Genomic DNA, 19,061 nt, shown 5'->3' on the forward strand with positions numbered 1-19,061 from the left:
TTCAGGTTGAAACCTGGCATGAAATATTAGAGTCAGAAAAAGAAGGCAGCCCCTGGGTATCAAGAATAGAAGTCTGAAAGAAAATATTTTCTTTTTGAAGAAAAGATAATACCTATTCAGGAAAAGTATTCTGAATAGTGAAGAAAATGGGGCAAATGCTGATTGCATCCTTCTTCATGGGAGTCTTGCATTTAGTCATAGCATCCTAGAACCATGGAATAGTTAAAACTGGAGAAGACCTTTAAGGTGATCAAGTCCAGCCATCAGCCCAGCACCACCACCATGTTCACCATTAAACCATGTCCTCAGATGCCACATCCACATATTTTTGAACACTTTCAGGGATGGTGACTCCACCACCTCCCTGGGCAGCCCCTTCCAATACTTGACAACCCTTTCCATGAAGAAAATTCTTCTAATACTGAATTTAAACCTCCCTTGTTGCAATTTGAGGCAATTTTATCTTATTCTGTCACTTGTTATGTGGGAGAAGAGACTGGAAGAAGAGGCCAGTCAGGACTCTGGCAAGAGATTCCCAAGACTTCAGTGGGAAAGACTTTGTGTCTCTTAAGATGTTTTGTATGCTGAGAGAAGGGGACAAACATAGCCACTTACATTATCAGCATGTCTTGATCTTGTTGTGCTTGGAATTTTAGGAATAGCTCCTTCTGCTTTGCCATGGGCTGAGGAACCCAGCATCAATTTTAATTAACATTTAAGATTTTCGACTCCTCTCATCCTCCTGCTTGTCAAAATTTCTATAAAAGCCATAGTAATAAAAATTTGTACTCCAATGAAATACTAGTTGAATTTAGATATAAAGCCTCTGTTTACATCTGCCCAGCAGATCTGGTGTTGTAGAGCTGCCCAGACCATGGGGAACCAGCTGTGCTGCTGGACTGCAGAGCTCTCTGAGCTAAATCATGCTGATTTTTGTGACATCAGTTAAAAATGTGTGGAAATATCATTTTGATCAATGTTGAATAACCTCAGCTTATGATTCAATCCATGTTAGAATCCCCTAGAAACCCACATTTACTGGTGGGGATGACTTCTATTTACTGTTGGCATCTCATGGTCTATGAGTTTTGATCCATTTAATGTGAGGTGCTTATTTTGGATGCTGATTTCTTAATCAAAATGCTGTCAGACATGGAGATGCTACAGTGAAATAGGAACAGTGGCAATGTTACCTTTTCTCCCCAGTACTTTAAAAGCAATAGAAGATATTTGGTCAGGCAAAATCTTTATATTCTGTTGATTGTGTTCAGTATGAAATCATCATCTGGTATTTTCTCAGATAAAAAAATGCACTATTCCCATTTTTATAATTCACCTGTGTTACAGGTAATTGTCTTACTAATATACTTAAAAGCAGAAAATTTTCTTTCTTTTCACCACTTCTGCTTTTAGTTGTCATTACATACTTTCCTTACTACTTCACATTTACTCAGTGCCATTTTTTCCCTCCCCTCTGTCTATTTAGTATAGTGGGATTTCTTAAAAGAAAAATAAATTTTCCTTTTCCATGTAAGCAACATTGGTTTTAATTAACATTTTCCAAATGCAGGATTTTGATCTTCTGGGTAGCTAGTGAAATTAATTAGTAGTTCTTAATTGTCACTCATTTGCAGTCAGTGGTGTCTGGCCAGGGGACATGATTGAAGCTTTTCACATGAAGGATTTAAAAACTCTGCCCTCTTCTATGTCTGACCTGGGAGGTACAGCTCTCTGATTTGTGGTTGAGGAACATTCTTTCCAATGTCATGCATTCAGGTGATCCATCAGGATTTATAAAATAACCACGAAGCACTTTCCTCTGTATATAAAATAAAATTCTTTATTATTAACTCTTTATCAAATTCAGTGTTTATTTCCTCAAAGAAGTATAATCCACATTTTTGCTTTAAGTTGCATTCTAATTTGTAAAATAATTCTATCAGAAGAGGCTTTAAAATATGAAATATCAGGGGTCTCTTACAGTTTCCTTCTTATCCTCAAGCTTGTCTGTGATTTTGCATATGATTTTGATGCTGGCACTAAATGTCACCAACATATAATATATGGATGTAATTTATTTCTTCTTCAACCTACTTTTAGTGTTATTTAGTAATTTCTTATCAGGTGTTTTGTTTCACAGAGAGAATTTGTTTCAGCACAAGCACATTATCTTGGTTTCTTGTGTGTGTCTGCTTTCTGTGAGTGTGATACTGATATATCTGTTCTTTATTGTGCTGAGTTCCTGATTTGAGGTAATTAGGTATCCTACAGGTTTATAGAATGCTGCTGATTTTACTGAATATCCACCAATTTATTTCTTGTTCTTCTGCCTAAAATTTAGTCTCTTCTTTCCCCTCAGCATTGGAAGAGCAGTGATTTCCCTGCATGGCATTGTAGGGAATTGGATCTAGCAGGGATGTGTCTAATAAATCATTTGTTTTCTCTGTATTTGTAATTGCTTTCTGGTTGTTTAACAAACCCACTCAAATTCCTGGGACATTTCCTTCCTTCCTTCCAGCAGCAACTCTGCATTTTCACTGTATTCAAATCAGCTTTATTCACTGTGGAGAAGTTTCTTTATTTGTGCTGGCCAGTGAAATCTTGTCTGGTTCCTAGTTTGGGTTTAAGTTAAACATTTGGCTGTTTTCTGCACTAGGGTTGTAGTTTAGTCTACACTCAAAAATTAATAGCTGGATTTCAAATAACTGTTCTGGCTAATTTTAGTTTTGTTGGTTTCTAAACAAGATTTTTTTTTCCCTTTGTTATTTATTTTCTGAGAGCTTTCTGAATCTGCAGTTTCCTTGGGTTGGTGTTACTTCCTTTTGTGTTGTAAATTGTGTTTTCTTCAAGTTTTCCATTTCAGGTATTTCATTCTCAGTCTGACATTTCATATTTATCAGTTCTTTTTTAATGCAGTCACCTGTTACAAAATAGAATAAATGAAATAATTAGAATTTGTTTCCACTCAACAGATCTGTGAAGCTCTTGAACCTCCCAACCAGTCTCCGGCCTCATAAAATGAAAAGTTTACTTGGTCAGAATGTGTCAACCAAAAGCCCCTTCATATATTCTCCAATTATTGCACACAGTCGTGGGGAAGAAAGAAATAAAAAAATAGGTAAGAATAACTTACAGGATTTTCTGTTATTTTGTTAAATTAGAGAATTTTCTGTGGTCAAGGAAAGCAAACCTAAACATTGTTGTCTTTTATTTGAGATAACCATTCCTTTATCCTAAATTCCTGAAGGAACAAATCTTTTTTCTCTAGGGCACAGTTTCATATTCAAAAGAGGAATAAAGTCTCATAGGTAATTACACTGATTTTTCAGAAGAGATAAACTAGTTTTATTTCCTTCTCAAATAAAAGAGAATTCAGGGAAAACTGTTCTGACATGCTCTGCTTGGCAGCCACCACAGTTTCAGTGCCCTGAGGAAAATGCACTGTTGTGGTTTTTCCTTTTCCTATTCTGATTTAACATAAACTCAGTGATGAATTGACTGATTAGTCCCTTTTACTTAAGGACAGTTCAGCTAAGAAAACTTTTAAAACCCTGTTAGGAATATTAGTAATTTCCTTTTTCTAAAGCTTATAAAGCCTTTCAGTGCAGTGATTGTGCCATTGGAAAAAGAATATAAGTTTGTTTAAATCCTAGATTAAATTACAAATACTGGTAGTTCTTTTTGTGGCTTTTGTGTATCACATGTGTGATAATTTTTGCCAGAGGCATCAATATCAGCACAAAAAAGATTTGTGTGACTGTGGAACAGAACTGATTGTAAAAACTTCAGAAATTTGCAGGATGTTTTATCTTAACTTGGCTCCTTGTTCATCTGGACTGTGCTGGCCTGCAGAACCAGTTTTCTGAGAATCTCTGGTGGTTTCCTCTTTCCAAAATGTGTGGGTTGTGTTCCTGCTGAGGAGCCTGGTTATGGTTAAGGTGATCTCCCTCATCCTGAGAAGAACCTGCATGTTTTCTTGCTGGGTTTATGGTGGTGTATGTTTTCAATAAATAGCTGCAGCAGGAACAGCTGGGATGTGCAGAGGCAGGGATGATTTTCTGGCAGTTTTGATGCACTTGGCACAGTGTGACTTTGCTGCAGCACTGCTTTGATTTCAAAAGAGAAAGGATAAGAAATTTAAAAAAGAATAAGAAGAATTAGTTAAAGGATAAATTAAAAAACGTGCACATAGGGGAACATCTTAAAGTGCTCTCCTGATTTCTCTTAATAATTTACTGAAAGTTTGATTACTATTAAATTTAATCTCTTAGCTATACCATGTTGTGTTTTTTCATTTAAATAAAACTTTATTCCCAGTTTTTTCACACAGCTGTGTAATGCAGTATTCTCATTCTTTGATGGATACAAAAGGAGCCTGCATTTTTGAACTGGTTAGGATTTGTCTCGGTGCTTTGTGTACCATAGGAGATTTACATTTTACAGTGAATTTTCTTCTTTTGGTTTTTATTTAGCCTAAGGAGATGTCTGATTGCTTCTGAGCCTATACAGCATTTGTCTTTTGAAGTATATAAACATTGCAGTCACTGCTAAAAGCCTCTAATGTTTCAAAGTTTAGTGAACAAAAGAAAATACAAAATAGAAGCAGATACTTCCTTTGAAAGAAGCTGAGAAATTTATAAACTTCAAAATTAATGAGAGTATTTTAATGGTATGCATTTAACATTAATTAAAAGCAACAATAACAAATGAATTGTTTTTCTTACATGGAGATAGTACTCCGTATTTTGGTTAAATTATTGTTTTACAGCAAAGGAAATCAAGCACTGCTGACAAACCAAAGGGAAACAAAACCCATTTAGAAAGTCTTGAAATGTTTTCAGCTTTCAACTTGATAAGCTTTTCTGATTGGAAACAATAACAGGGATAATTATATTCTAGTTAAATTGCTTTAATAGCATGCTAGTCATAAAAAATAAATGTACTGATTTTTGACATGAAGTGTTTAGTTGGTTTTGAGTGCTGATAATCTAAAGCAGCAAGAATATATAATATAGTTCTGTTAGTAAATCCAGCAGCTCTGTCATACCTGTATTAGCTAATACAAATATAGCTCATTTTGCCTTTCCTTTCTAAACCTTTTTCCCCAAGGAAACAATTCAGTAGCATTGCCCTGCATTTTTCACAGGAGATTTCAATCTCATCTCAAAAGCTCCATCCATTCAGACTCCACCATGTCCCTGGGGAGGTTGTTCCACTGAATCACTGTTCTTACTGAAACAAAGAAAAAATTAGTAAGAAAATAAAATCTGCTTCAGTGCAACTAGTGTCTGTTACCCTTGGTCTTCTTTCTGTGGCTCCTTGTGAGGAAAGAGCTCCTGTCCTCTTTATGCAGGAGCATAAAGTACTTTAATTACTGGTATACTGTGATGGTGTCACCCCTGAGCCTTCTCCCCAGAGGGGATCTCTCACTCCTTTACTCTTTCCTCATCAGGTGGGTTCTCCAGTCCTGGGTCACCCTTGTGGTGCTCCTTGGGATCCTCTCCAGCTTGTCTGTCATTCCCAGCTGTGGGGCCACAGCTGGACACAGCAGAGGGTGCAGTGATCACCTCTCTGTCTGCACTGGAGGGCAGATGGACTCAGAGCCCAGCAGGGAGAGGGAGGAGGGACTGTCAGCCAGGGCTGTGCTGCAGGTGGAGGATGGAGCCAGGTCCCTGTACCAGGAGGAAGGTTCTTCCTCCTCCTCCTCAGAATGTGACAAATAGGACTGGCACCACAACAGGGGTGAGGCTCTATGAGAAGGCCACAGGTGGCTGAGGGTCCTCTGGGACAGAGGGGCCCCCTGAAGCAGCAGCAGCTGGACCCTGCCCCACAACCTCCTCTGTCAGCAGCAGAAGAATTGTGGTTTTCACAGGAGACTCCCTCCCTTCTGAGGGGAGCAGAGGGTCCCATGTGCAGACCTGACCCTGCTCAGGGGAAGTCTGCTGCTTCCCAGGGGCTCAGGTAAGGGACATTACTGGAAAATTGCAGTCTAGAAAAACCCTCTGATTATTATCTGATATTGCTTGTTCAGACTGGCAGCAGCAAAACAACAAAGAGAGGTTTGAAGCCAATCCAAAGAGACTTCAAGGGAGGGATCAAGAGCACAGGAATGATTCCCTTGATCCTTCCAGTAGCAAGGAATAATACTGATAGGAACAGACAGCTCCATTAGGTCCAAGATTAGTGTCAATGGAAAAAACGTGGTTTTTTTGACCATGGGATAAGCCTTTCTCAGATGGGAAGAGGAGTTCTAGCACAGGAGCATTGTCTCACTGACAGAGCTTTGAACTAACTTGGAAGGGGGAAAGGGAGAAAATCAGCCTCTCTAATGGTGAGCAATGGGATTTTGTGCCTGACCTTGAGGATCCTGATGGGATCCCTCAATCTGCTTCACCAGGTGTTGGCAACAAGGTACCACAGCTGAAATGTTTCCACACTGATGCACACAGCATGAGGAGCAAACACCAGCTGGGAGCTTTGGCCCAGCCCCAGAGGTTTGACATCCATGGCATGAGTGAGGTGTGGTGGGATGAGTCCTGTGCCTGGAGAGCCCTGCTGGGTGGTTGTGCTTTCAGAGCAGACATTCCACAGTGTGGTAATTGCTGGGATGTGGAGATCCAGGCCTGCAGTGCTGCTGCAGGTGCCTCTGTTGCTGTAGCAAACCATGATGGTTAATTAACTCTACCTGTGCAGAGCAGTCACTGGCTGTTTTGGGGGCTGCACAGTGCATAAGACATCATGGACACTGATAAGCAATTAAATATGAAATGTAGAGAACATCTCATACCACTGTGATTTTGAACATTTTGTTTTAATCAACAGTTTTGCTTTTCAGGTCTTACAGTAATATAACCATTAACATCTGTGGATGTATGTGTTTAATTTCCACTAGCATTAATTGGAGTTAAACATTTGCATTAAGTACATCTCCCTTGAGCTCTCTAATATTGCTTGCAAAATGTAATCAGATAGTAAATAATTGTGAATGTACAATTAGAGTACAGATTGCTTCAACTGTGCATTAAAGTCTTAATATTGATCATCCAGTTTTTTTACTGGACATTTCCTAATATCCTAGTAAAAAACTGTTAGCAGTGTATGTTAAAATCATTGGGTAAACTAGTAAGAACTAATCCATATATGTTATAATTTAGCTTATAATCATGATTTATTTGACAAATGTAATTAAACCACCTTTTGTTTACTTGAAGTGCATATCCTCAGCTTGCAGGGAGAATCTTGCTGCATTCAGTTTAAAGTCTGAACTTTGTGTGCATGTGGTTCACTGTGAGAAATTTGGAAGGTGGACATGAACTTGGGGGCTGGAAAGGTTATGAAGTGCTGATATAAAAGAATCTTTATGCATTGAACAATTGCTCAAAATTTGCATCTCTGCTGCTGACCTCCATAATCTCCCACAGAACCACAGAATTACCAAATGGTTTGGGTTGGAAGGGACCTTAAAGATCATCCAGTTCCAACCTCACCTGCCAGGGACATCTTCCACTAGTCCAGCCTCATCTCCTTAAATTATAAAACTCAAAAAATATTAAAATTGGCAGAGTGAAATATCTTCAAAGTCGAACCTGTCTCATGCTAAGATATAAACTAACTGCAAGTACATCTTTTTACCTGGCCCACTTCACTTCTCTCTCTCTTTATTTACTCCATATAATCAGCTGTGTCTGTATGAGGACTTGTGATTTATTTCTTCCTGTTGTGTTCATTTCTTACTTGGTTGATTCTTATCCAAGTCTCCAATATCCAGGCCATGTGTACTCTACATAACTCCAGGTATGGAAACCTTTAAGTGTTGAACATGAAGGTTGTGTTTTGAATTGATGCCTGAGTTAATTTTGCCAGTGAAGCATTGGGTCTTTAGAGCACTATTTTTGTGTTAATGAATGTTTCCAGTCCCTTAACCTATTGCTTTGCCTGGGATTTACAGCTTGTGTCACACAATGCTCTTGAGTAGGACTTGGGCTGTGAAGATTATAGAGAGATATTAAGTATTATAGCAATCTGACAGCTCAGCTGCTGCTGTTTTTTTATAACCCTATGATTAGGTAATTCCTGCCTTAATTCTGTGATTATTCCTTGCAGACTTCCAGTGGGTGCAGGGAGATGTGTGTGAAGTTCAGCTGATGGTGTACAACCCTATGCCTTTTGAGCTCCGTGTAGAAAACATGGTATGCATCTTTCTGAATCTTCTCTTTCTGCTATTTTTCTGAAGAAAAATTTCATTTGGACTTTCAAATATGGTTTTGTATAAATATTCTTAGAAGATGGTTTCAGCCAGCATAACCTCAGTTTAACAATGTGCTGTTGTCAATTTTCTCATATTTTTGATGATGAGGTATTGAAAAGAAAATTCTCTGCCACTCAAGAGCATTTAAATGCTTTACTGGCACTGACCCATAAATCAGTTCTGTACAATTCTGCATTGAGTAGAACTCCTGCTACATGATTTACATTGACTGTTTTTCAAGTAATAATTATATCCTGAAACCTAATAATTATTGTTGAAACCTAATAATTATTGTACACTTGCTACTGTAGTTTAAAAGTCCACATTCATCCTTGCTTCTCAAATTCCCATTTTGACCACAGTTTGAAAACCTGATGAACTAAAATGATTAGATCTGAGAAGCTTTGGGTTTTAATAAAAACTTTGGCTCATGCATTTGTTGTTCCCAATGATCTATATTATTTGAAAATGCTCTAATGTCTGATGATCAGAAGGGAGTGGAAAAGAAAGCTAAACCACTGGAGAAATATGTGAGGTTGGAAGGATCAGGCCCTAGCTCTCTACCACTTCAGTTGGCTGCTTGAAGTGTATCCTGAATAAAAGGAAATAGTGTTTTTTTTTTCCTTTTTTTTTTTACTTCAACTAGCAGGATTTAAAAAAAATAGTTATCCATTTGAAGGTTAAAATTTCTGTAACTACCAGACCAACTTAATATCCGCTCCTAATCCAACATTTTCTTTTATGTTAAATATTTTTACCTTTAGTATTGCTTTAAATATAAATCACATCTCTTAGAGTCCTTTGTTCCATCAAGCTAATTGAATCTCTGTACATTTATTTGCTTGTGATTTTTGTTTGGGTTTTGTTTTTATTAATATGTCTACTGCAGTGTCTAGTCAAACAAGTTGCCCTAAATTACTGGTAATAAACCACATATAATAAAGTGTTTTTCCAAGGGAAGGGAATGTGCCCAAAGATTTTGTTTTTATAGCACAATAAAATTAATTCTTGGGAGCTAACATGCCAGTTTCTCCAGCAGAATTTTCCTCTCACTCTCACAGAGGTATTCAGATATTTTTAGGGATTAACAGAAAAACTAGTTGCAAAGCTGCACATCAGAAAGGTCTCTGTGGGAATTAATTGATGAAGAACATTTTGATTTACAGTCTGACTTGTATTGTGTAGGTAATGATGTTGTTATATATTGTAAATACTTGGAAAATTACTTAGTGAGGAAATTCTTTCTGAGTGCTTACATGCACTCAAGAACTTGGAATGCAATTATTTGAGTAGATCTGCACAACATCCATTCCCTGAGCAAGTTAATTGTAGTAGCACCAGTACTTCTTACTGTTGTGATTAAGTTCTTTCTTGGAATTAACATTGAATTCCAGTTCCAGTGATAAGCACAAGAGGGGTTAATTTGCCAACCAGATACAAATAATTGAAATGATTAATGTAACTCTTTAGTCAATGCTTTGAGAAATTCTGCTCTTCACTAATGTGGGCTCACTCAGAGAAATTGGTTGATTTCTGGTAGATTTGTATCCTGATCAAGACTGTAACAAGTTAAGGAAAGTGCTTGTTCCCCTTGATTGGGAATTTTAGAGACAAATTCTTTGGAACTGAGGCCACTTTGGAGCTCCCCAAATGACAAAACCACTGACATCTGTTCAGTCTGTAGAGAAGAAGAATATTGGGGTAATTCCTGCTCAATCCCAGAATGGGAAAGTGCAGCAAAACCAGAGCTGAGCTCTGCCCAGTGTCAGGATGAGAGTCAGGGAATGTTCTGCAGCCATGGGGAACTTCCCTCCCTAACAAAACTCCCTTTTCCCAAGCATGAGGGGAATCAGATACTGATTGTCCAGAGAGAGCCTGGGACCTCCATCTTTAGAAATCATTAAAACCTGAGTGTACAGAATGTGAAAAACCTGAGCTAACACCACTTACCCCTGTTTTGAGCACTGGGCTAAACAAGATGACTTCTACCTTTGCTTTCCAACCTAAGTTGTTGATTTTCCAGTCTCATCTGTGAACTTTCTGGAATGTGGGAATAGGTATTACTTTATCATAAGAATAAACTCTGCTGTTTTCATTTTAATAATTCAGAGTGCTGGTTAATATTTTAAAATGGTGTGTTTTATTATTAACATGTTCTCATTCCTGCAGTCCCCATACCCTTTTCTTGTCTGATTTCCCATCACATATCACCTTCTTTCAGATTATTTGCTCTCACAGACTCAGTTTCATAGCAAGAGTAACCTTTTCTGTCATTTAGTAGCAATTTCAGCTTGTTTTTCCCACATTTTTCCTCCTGCCTGACTCAGCACTTCACATTTTCAGTATTACTGCTCATTCAGGCTTGTTTCCAATCATCATTGGGTTCTCCATTGCTTGGTTTAATTTTTCTTTGTTCTTTCCATGGTCCACCATTCACCAATATGTAACTGTACTGAAATCTGAGTCTTACTTATTTGTTAAAATGTCCCCTTTTTCCTCAATTTAGATTTGTGGTTCTGATAAATTATTCATTTCATGTTAAATGCAATCCAAGCTTTTGCCATGGTACTTTTCCTACTGTGTCTTTCTGTTTGTTGAGTATCTGTTGTGATGGTAAACAACTTAGCATTGAGCACAGGTTGTTAAGGAGAGTGATTCCCAAAGGAAAAGCTTCCTGAGCTTTTTCATTAATTGAAGTATTAATGCTGAGTCCATGTAGGTTAATTGAGGTGTGCTTAAGTAAAAGGCATTGAATTTCCAGACTGGACATGAGGCTGTGGACACAAGACTTTGATTAGTGTTGCTCTGATGATAAATCCTGAACAATTGATTTTCTTTGTAATTTTATTTTATTGTTCTCAACGATCTTGGCCCATCTTTGTTGTTTTTACTGTTGATTTCCTGAATGACTGTTCCTGATTTGGGACTCTAATTAGGCACCTGTTCTTCATTCCTGCCCCATTTCTGTGTTCTTTTTCTGTCTTTCTATTTCATGTTTCAGCCCATATAGTTAGAGGGCTGGTCCAGTAAAAGGTGCATTTGTAAAATAACAAATGAAAATGTTCAATCATGGAACATGGGAGTGATTAGTTCCCACAACTGTGTGAGTCAATAGAGTGAAGTAGGAGAGATCTTGGGGTTGATCAGAACAAATGCTTTAATAAAACTCAGCAGGTACCTTAAATCAGCAGAATGAGAGACAAAAATGAGCCTTAGCAGAATTGGCTGTGATGGATTAGACAGAATATTCTTGCCGTGGTGCTGGGGTCCAGGTCAGCTGGAGAAGGGATGTTCATCTGTAAATAAGTGCCACAACTTTGCCTTTTCTGCCAGGAATATTGATTTCTGTACAGACTTGTTCAGGTATCTGAGTGATGGCCTCCAGCCCTTTTGCAGTTTGTTCTGCAGTTACTCCTTTACTGCAGTTTTCTATGCAGGAAAAAAAAAAAAATTCAGGGAGATCTCCAGAGGTTTTATTTTGTATCTTGAGACAAACTCTTAAAGCAGCAAACTACAGTACAGTCTGAGAAGATCTACTACTAAAATACATATGAAGATACTGTGCAAGTATCTAAGATTTTAACTACTTTTTCATCTTTGTCAAATTTTCTATTAAAATAAAAAAAAAAAAAAAAAAAGAGCTGAGAAATTTTGAGGTAATGTTATGTATTGAGGGAAAACATTTTCTCTGCTCTTACTGTGGAAAGTACAGCTATAGTTCCAAGAAAGGTGCAAGATCTACAGACAGTGTAAACTGTATTTAATCAATAAATATCAAGAAACAACAAAAAAAATGCTACCCTAAACCATGAAAACATTGTAATACATAATACTTAGTTATTATTCAAGAATTAAGTATTTGTTCTGTAGTTCTCTTTCTGTTTGGGACCTGTATTTAATTGAACACAATCAAGTGTGGTATTTTGATTAATGATGCTTTGAATGGACATTACTTTTGTTTGGTTTTTTTTTTTTTTTAAACTTCAAAACAGTGCTATTAGTCAAGAGCTATGTTGATGTTTAAAAACAGCATCTAAAATTTTCATAAATCTGGATGTTTTATCAGTCCCAAAGCTTTGCTTATGATGGTTTAAATTGTTTCCATGAACTGCTCTGAGTTCACATCTTTTGCTGTTTCTGCTGGTTTGAGAGAATATTTATTTACTGCTACACTACATTTAGTGGAGACTGCATTAGTCACAGAAAGGTGAAGGGGGGAAAAGAATAAAAATGTTTGTGTTTGGTGTTTTTCTAGCTCTGCCTAAAATAACCATATTAGAAATAGTGGGGAAAATTTCCTTTAAAATAAATATTTGACAGTTTTTTGTGAAAAGTATTTGACACCATGGTTTACAAGTATGTTCAGCATGGAAACTAACTTTGAAGGTCGTGTTACTTTTAAAAAAGAATGATTGCATTTTGGGATTGGTAAGTAAAACCTAAAAAAAGCAGTTACATACTCATGTTATTTTAACAGCATCCCCAAATGCTGCCATTTACATGAAAGTTGTTTTGTTCCTCTAAAACTAAAATGAGATTTGAAGTGATTGAAAGACATGCTATGCTAAAAGCATGCATACATTCACTCTAAGACAATTTAAATTGTTTTAGAAGAATACAAAAAATGAAAACTTTTTTTGTGTGCCTCACTTGTGTATTCCATGGAGGGAACCTTGGATTTGGATGATATTTTTCTGTAGGGTCAGAAAGAGAAATGATTATTGAGTGATGACTAAATGATTACTGAGTATCACTACTTGAAATAATGTATGAAACTCTCAGGAAAAGAAATCTAACACAGTTCCCTACTTTTGGTGGTGTGGCTGAAATGTTTTAGTTAATGGGTGTGAGAGTAGTTCAGCTTTAGGTTTTCACTGTTAAAATGCAGAACTGCAGGCACCAGAGGGCAATGTTGGGCAAATATTGCAGAATTGTCCAATTCAGCAAGTTGGGATCTTGAAATCGTCTTTCAGACATTCTGAGATACATCAGTGTCTTTTAAAACTCACCTGTGTGGCCTGAGTTTTAAGGGTAAATATCTTGATTCAATTTATACCTGGAAATCTGAAATCTAGTTGATTTTTATTTTTTTCACCCCATTTCAAAGAGTTTTAAAGCTTTCTTAATGTCTTTACTTTTCAAAGCTTGGAAGTTTTACTGCAGACCTCTGAAAGTGGGGGAATGGGCTGCTGCTTTCTTGTTTCTGTACTAGTGCACTTGAAGCAGAGTGTGTGCTTAGTGCAGGTGTTTTGGCATTTACATTGTGTTGTTCACTAAAAAAATCCCTTTGTTTTCAAAGTTTGCATTGCATATTAAAGAATATTAAAGGGTATCTGTCAGATTTGTTTGTTTACATTTGCTACAGCTGATAGTAAACAAGGTATTGGAGGATTTATGGGTTTTTTATCACTGATTTTGCAGGACTTTAAGTCCTTGTATGAAAATTTTTAATTGAGATGAATTCTGAATAATTCAAATTTGAATATTAGGTCACGTGATAGATTGGTAGTTTTGAGACTAAAGTTTAAAAGCTTTCTGTACCCATTTAAAAAATTAGTTCTGGAGAATGTATGGGATCATCTTTTGTTTTTGTTCTAAGACTGGCTTCAGCCAAAGCAAAAGCAGCAGAATTGTGGTGAAAATTGAGGCTATATCAGTGTTAAAGAAAGAATGTTCATCCCATTTCTGTGGAGTGAATCCCACTGGGAGGATTAATGTGGGAATCAAAAAGTCTCAGTGCTCTGATACACTGGGTGGTGAATATACAGAAGGACAAAGTTAGGTTTTACTTGTGTTTTTGTGGATTGTTTCTGGCAGCTGAAGTCTCCATGGGAAATGAGAGGAAAATGAAAATTCAGTAGAAGTGAGGGTGTAGCTGAGTATTTGCTTACAGCTTGAGTAAAATGGTGAGATGGAATTTTGTGCAGTCTCAAGGACAGAGTTCTCTAATGCAGCTTTCCACAAAGCCAGATTAGCTTTGGGTGAATTGGGTGTTGTCTCAAGAGTGTCAAGTCTACAAAGAAGAAATTGGTAGAACAAAGATTTTACAGATTTTAGGTATGTTACATGTTTTTCTGTGGCTCAAACTGTGAGTTTTTCCATCTCTCTTCACAAAAGCAGTATGTTCCTCTTTAACAGAGCTCTCAATTCTCTTGAAACATTCATAGAGTTGAGATTTAATCCAGTTGTTCTTACTGCTTTTATTGATGGAGGTCTTTGTAGCATCTTCATTCAAAAATAAAAATGTGTGTAGAAAAGCAATGGGTAACTTTCATTTCTATGCTTTCCAAAATCAAATTTACTTTTAACAGCACATTCTATGTTCAAGCATCTTCAATTCATTAACCAAGCTTAAAGAAAACCCCCAGTCTACTAAAAACAGTAATGCTGTGTTCAGAAATTTTTTCAATGATTTTTTTTTTCTGCTTCATTTCTCATTTTGTCCTATGCTTTAAATTTAGGACTCTAAAAGATTTCTCTGACACTAAGGGAGTAACTGCAGGCATTTAGGCTGGAGAGGATCACTTCAGCAAAATGAATGCATTATTCCAACTCACTGCAATGTTTAGGTTGGATGATTAAGCTAGACTTGCTCTGTTATCTGTAAATACAAATATTATTTTTCCTCTTAGAAAATGTATTTTGGTGAGGTGATTAAAGCTAAGCAAGATTTGCTATTGATGTTTGATTTCCAGTGCCCAAAATCTATCAAATATTCAAGTTAAAGTCACAGTTGCAATTAAATATAGGTACAAAACAGCACCCTGCAGATGGTATCTGTGATTTTTTTTTTTTTTTTTTACTATGGTTGGGTATAAATTTTTATTAGTCTTTCATGCATCATTCTCAGCTCAGTTCCTGAAACACGTTTCCATGTTGAATACAAATCCTGCTGTAATTCTGGATGCACGCTGCAGTCACTGCAACTTAAACCCCAAAATAACTGCTATGAGTAAATTGGAATAAATCATAAAAGTTTGGCTGGTGTAATGCATGGGATTAAAATATAAGTATGTAGCATAAAAATGTAAGTGTATCTCATAAATGGATTTATCTGTTTTTTCAGGGTCTCTTGACAACTGGAGTAGAATTTGAGTCCCTGCCTGCTGCCCTTTCCCTCCCTGCAGAATCTGGGCTCTATCCTGTGACTCTGGTTGGTGTTCCCCAAACCACAGGGCAGATCACTGTCAATGGTAAGGGATGGCTCACTCCCCTGTGCTGGCAGAACAGCCTGGCTTTTACACCCTTGTGTGTGTTCACCACTCTGAATTCTCCTCAGTAAGTAAGAGAAAAAAAGGGAATCTGTTTCCTGTACCAGGCTTCATTAAAATCAGCCTGATGAATCACTTGGTTGCAGCAGCAGTAACAAGCACATTCTTGGAGTATCTCATGTGTGAGAGGATGAGGATAATGAACTCCAGCTCCCCTTTATTAATGCTTTCATTTGGAAAGCTTCTGAGGAAGATTATTTGAACTTTTTTTTCCTTGAGAATGCAGAAGATAATCTTGCAGGGTTTTTTTTTTTTGCCTTAATTAATCGTGTTCATGTAAGATTACAGAAATTTTTGCAGATTGCTTCCGTGGAAACAATTTAGCCAGGGTATATGGCCTGTTGCAGTCAAGATATCATTTCATTAATAAGCCTAAATAAAACTGTGTTTGTAGTAAGGAAGAAAATTAAAGAGCTTTTACAAAAGACTAGCAGACCTAGAAAAGGAGGCATATGTGGAGAGGATGGATTCAACATGTAGTAGGAGTGAATCATCTTACCAAGTCACATTTTTAAATATGTCTTCCTGGAATGCAAAATAAGGATACAGGATAAGAACCACTTTAGTAAAGCTAAGCACTGAAAGATGGCTTTGAACTTGAAGAAACTCTGTTCTCTGAGTTTTTCTTAAGTGCTTTTGTGTCTGCTCATAAAACAATTTTTGATGTGATTTTTTTTTTCCCCAAAAAAGTATTTCAGTAAATACAGAATAGCATCAAAGCAGTCAGAACATTTACACTGTAGTTGTCTCCTGAGTTCCACGTACTAAAAATGTATTGCAAGTAGAGGAGTTGATTTCTGTTCTTGGCAGCTTTTTGTGTGCCAGTGTATCAAATTTTCCTTCAGATACAACTCATAAATATTGCCTGGTAAGGAATCAGTGGGGAGATATTTTTCTACTAAGTTGAACTTTCAGAAGTTGTGGTATTTCATGGCAGGTGTCTGTGTTTATGCATACTTATTTTTTCCATTAATAATGTCCTTTAGGGTTCTTTCATCCTTCTGGATGCAGTTGAGATTCTTGCCTATAAACATTTTTCTGAGGAAATAGGGAATTGCATGTTGAAGGTTGAACCAGTGAATTTGGTGATGAGTTATAAAATGGTGTCTCTACCATGACTTGTGATGTTGGCCTTGTAAAGAATTCTGCAGAAGTTACTGTAATGCACTTTAGAAATCAGAGGCTCTTTACAGTTTCTTGTATTTTACATGCCACAGATGCAGAGGTGAACATGTGTTGTTTGTACATTGTCAGGTACTTATAAATGTTGTTATTTCAGGGGTTTGAAAGTCCTGTACATATATATGTCCTGAGAAGATTTTCCTGTAGAGAAGGTGGTGATTTGGGCAGCAGATACACTGAAAAGATCTGACCAGTAAACTTAGTACTTTTGGACCTGCCAAGAAGCAGTAAAATTCACAACATAACTAGTGTTTTCTTCTAAATCTCAGGTTATCATACTTCAGTTTTTGGAGTCTTCAGTGATTGCCTTCTGGACAATCTGCCAGGAGTGAAGACCAATGGCTGCACTGTTGAAGTCATCCCAGCTTTGCCCAGGCTGCAGATCAGCACCTCCCTTCCAAGGTGAAAAATTAAATTAAATTATCATTTTATTTGGTCATATTTGTTAGTGCTAAATAAAAGCTGTTCCACCTGAGTGTATTATCAGTGCTTGAGTAAAACGGGACATAATCTAAATTTGCGTTATTTGCCTTAGAATGCAAATTTGGGTTTTTTGTTTTACTGCTTGAAACCTTGGAATTTCACAGAAATATGCAGAAATAATTTTGCAGTATTGTTGTGCTCATAACTTTGGTTTTGGGCAAAGAGGGATGTATCAAGCCAAGAATTCACTGTTTGTATCTTAACAATCCAGTTCAGGCATCACTGTTAATTCAGATCAGTTATGACGGAAGAAAGAAAAAGTATGAGAGAAAAATATGCAGAAAAAAATCACTAAGTAATACAGGTACATTTTTACAGTAACTGAAAACATGATTTGTTTTCCTTTTTAGTATGCAATTCCATGATAATTTTATCTCAAAATGAGGGGGGGGAAAAAAGAAATTCTTTTTTCTCTTTCACTCCACGTGCTCAAATTTCAGAGCCCTGAAATGCTAACAGCACATGACAGTACATTCTGAATGATCAGAAAATACTTGTTTGAAGTCCTCATCACAGATCTGTTCTGAAAGACTGAAATCTGCTCCTGTTTGTGGAGGCTGCTTGTCCTGTGCTAAGGAAGGACAGGATCAAAGGGAAGGATGCAGGAATACCTGCAAAAATAAGTGGAATTATTGGTCATTAATCTCAGTAACTTCTGTCCTTGTATCCTTTGTGCCTTCTGACCATTCTGCATTAGCACAGAAAATACAGTCAGGAATGGAACCTCTGCCCATCTGTCTTGTTCTGCAACCTCTTTCCCTCATTCATGCTCCAAAGAGTTCATTTCTAGTCACTATTTTGCCTTTCACACTGGGAATGTTTCCCAGGATCCACTGCTATGATGTTTATGCCTTGCACTATCCACTGACCTGCTCTTGATTTTTATTTCCTTTATCCTCCCTTACAGTTTTTGCAGGTAGTTTAACAAGCTTTCAGAGTTAGAATATGTATTCTTTATTGCTTGAAATCCGACTTGTCTTATGCATAAATTATTAATTTTTGTTCTCAATGGTTCTAAAAATGAGAATGGAAAATGGTATCTAGTGTCTTCAGCAGTTATTTTAGAGTCTTCCAAGAATAGTGAATAGAGTAACCTGGACAGGCTTTTAACATTTTCATCATAATAATTTGTTTGTCACATTTTGCAGGTCTGCTCATACACTTCAGCCTTCTTCAGGGGATGAAATCTCCACTAATGTGTCTGTCCAGCTGTACAATGGAGAGACCCAGCAGCTCATCATTAAATTAGAAAATATTGGAGTAGAACCATTGGAGAAACTGGAGGTGACAGCAAAAACAGTCAACACCAAGGGTGTGTATGCTGGTTTATATTTGGAAATAATAGTGCTGACTTTTTCTCTGATAAAAAGGAGATGATTTGTGTTATACTTCTTTTAGGCCAGTTTAGAATAAATATCATAGTTAGAGCCATTACAGAACTGAAATAATTCAGTTTGGTTTTATTGCAGGATTATAGAAATGAAAGAGAATGTAAGAAAATGTAGAAAGATGAAGGAAACTGTAGAACTGTCTGTGTGTTAAAGGGTCACCTGCTTTTTGGAAATCTAGATTTAATTTTAGTGTTACTTGGGGAAAAATCCTGAAGCAATTACTTGTCAAGAGGAAGAATCTTGGGTCTAAATTATTTTCTCCTTATGTCTAAATATGCTGATTAGTTCATTAAATAAATTACTATTAGCAGTAATGTTGTCCTACTTGAGGGAGTGAAAGTAAATAAGCCTCTTTCTATCTCACTCAGTGAGCAGTAAGAAAAAAATCAGAGAGAAGACTTTAAAAGACAAGGCAATAAATAAAATAAGCTATTTTGAGTTAAAAGAATAATTGAAGCTCTGGATGAAATACAGCACGTCCCCTGT

General features: G+C 36.9%; 1 protein-coding gene across 4 annotated transcripts in view; it reads left to right on the forward strand.

Annotated features, from left to right (window-relative positions):
• TRAPPC9 (trafficking protein particle complex subunit 9) overlaps positions 1-19,061 on the forward strand; it is a 433,615-nt gene that overhangs the window by 41,128 nt on the left and 373,426 nt on the right. For all 4 annotated transcript variants that reach the window (XM_079301130.1, XM_079301131.1, XM_079301129.1 and 1 more), the window contains 5 exons: positions 2,973-3,118; positions 8,104-8,189; positions 15,315-15,441; positions 16,971-17,103; positions 18,333-18,496. In XM_079301130.1, coding sequence (XP_079157256.1) covers positions 2,973-3,118; positions 8,104-8,189; positions 15,315-15,441; positions 16,971-17,103; positions 18,333-18,496 — 656 coding nt within the window. The remainder of the gene's footprint in view (positions 1-2,972; positions 3,119-8,103; positions 8,190-15,314; positions 15,442-16,970; positions 17,104-18,332; positions 18,497-19,061) is intronic.

Source organism: Erithacus rubecula (genome assembly GCF_903797595.1).
Source record: "Erithacus rubecula genome assembly, chromosome: 3".
In the NCBI taxonomy this organism is placed as follows: Eukaryota; Metazoa; Chordata; class Aves; order Passeriformes; family Muscicapidae; genus Erithacus; species Erithacus rubecula.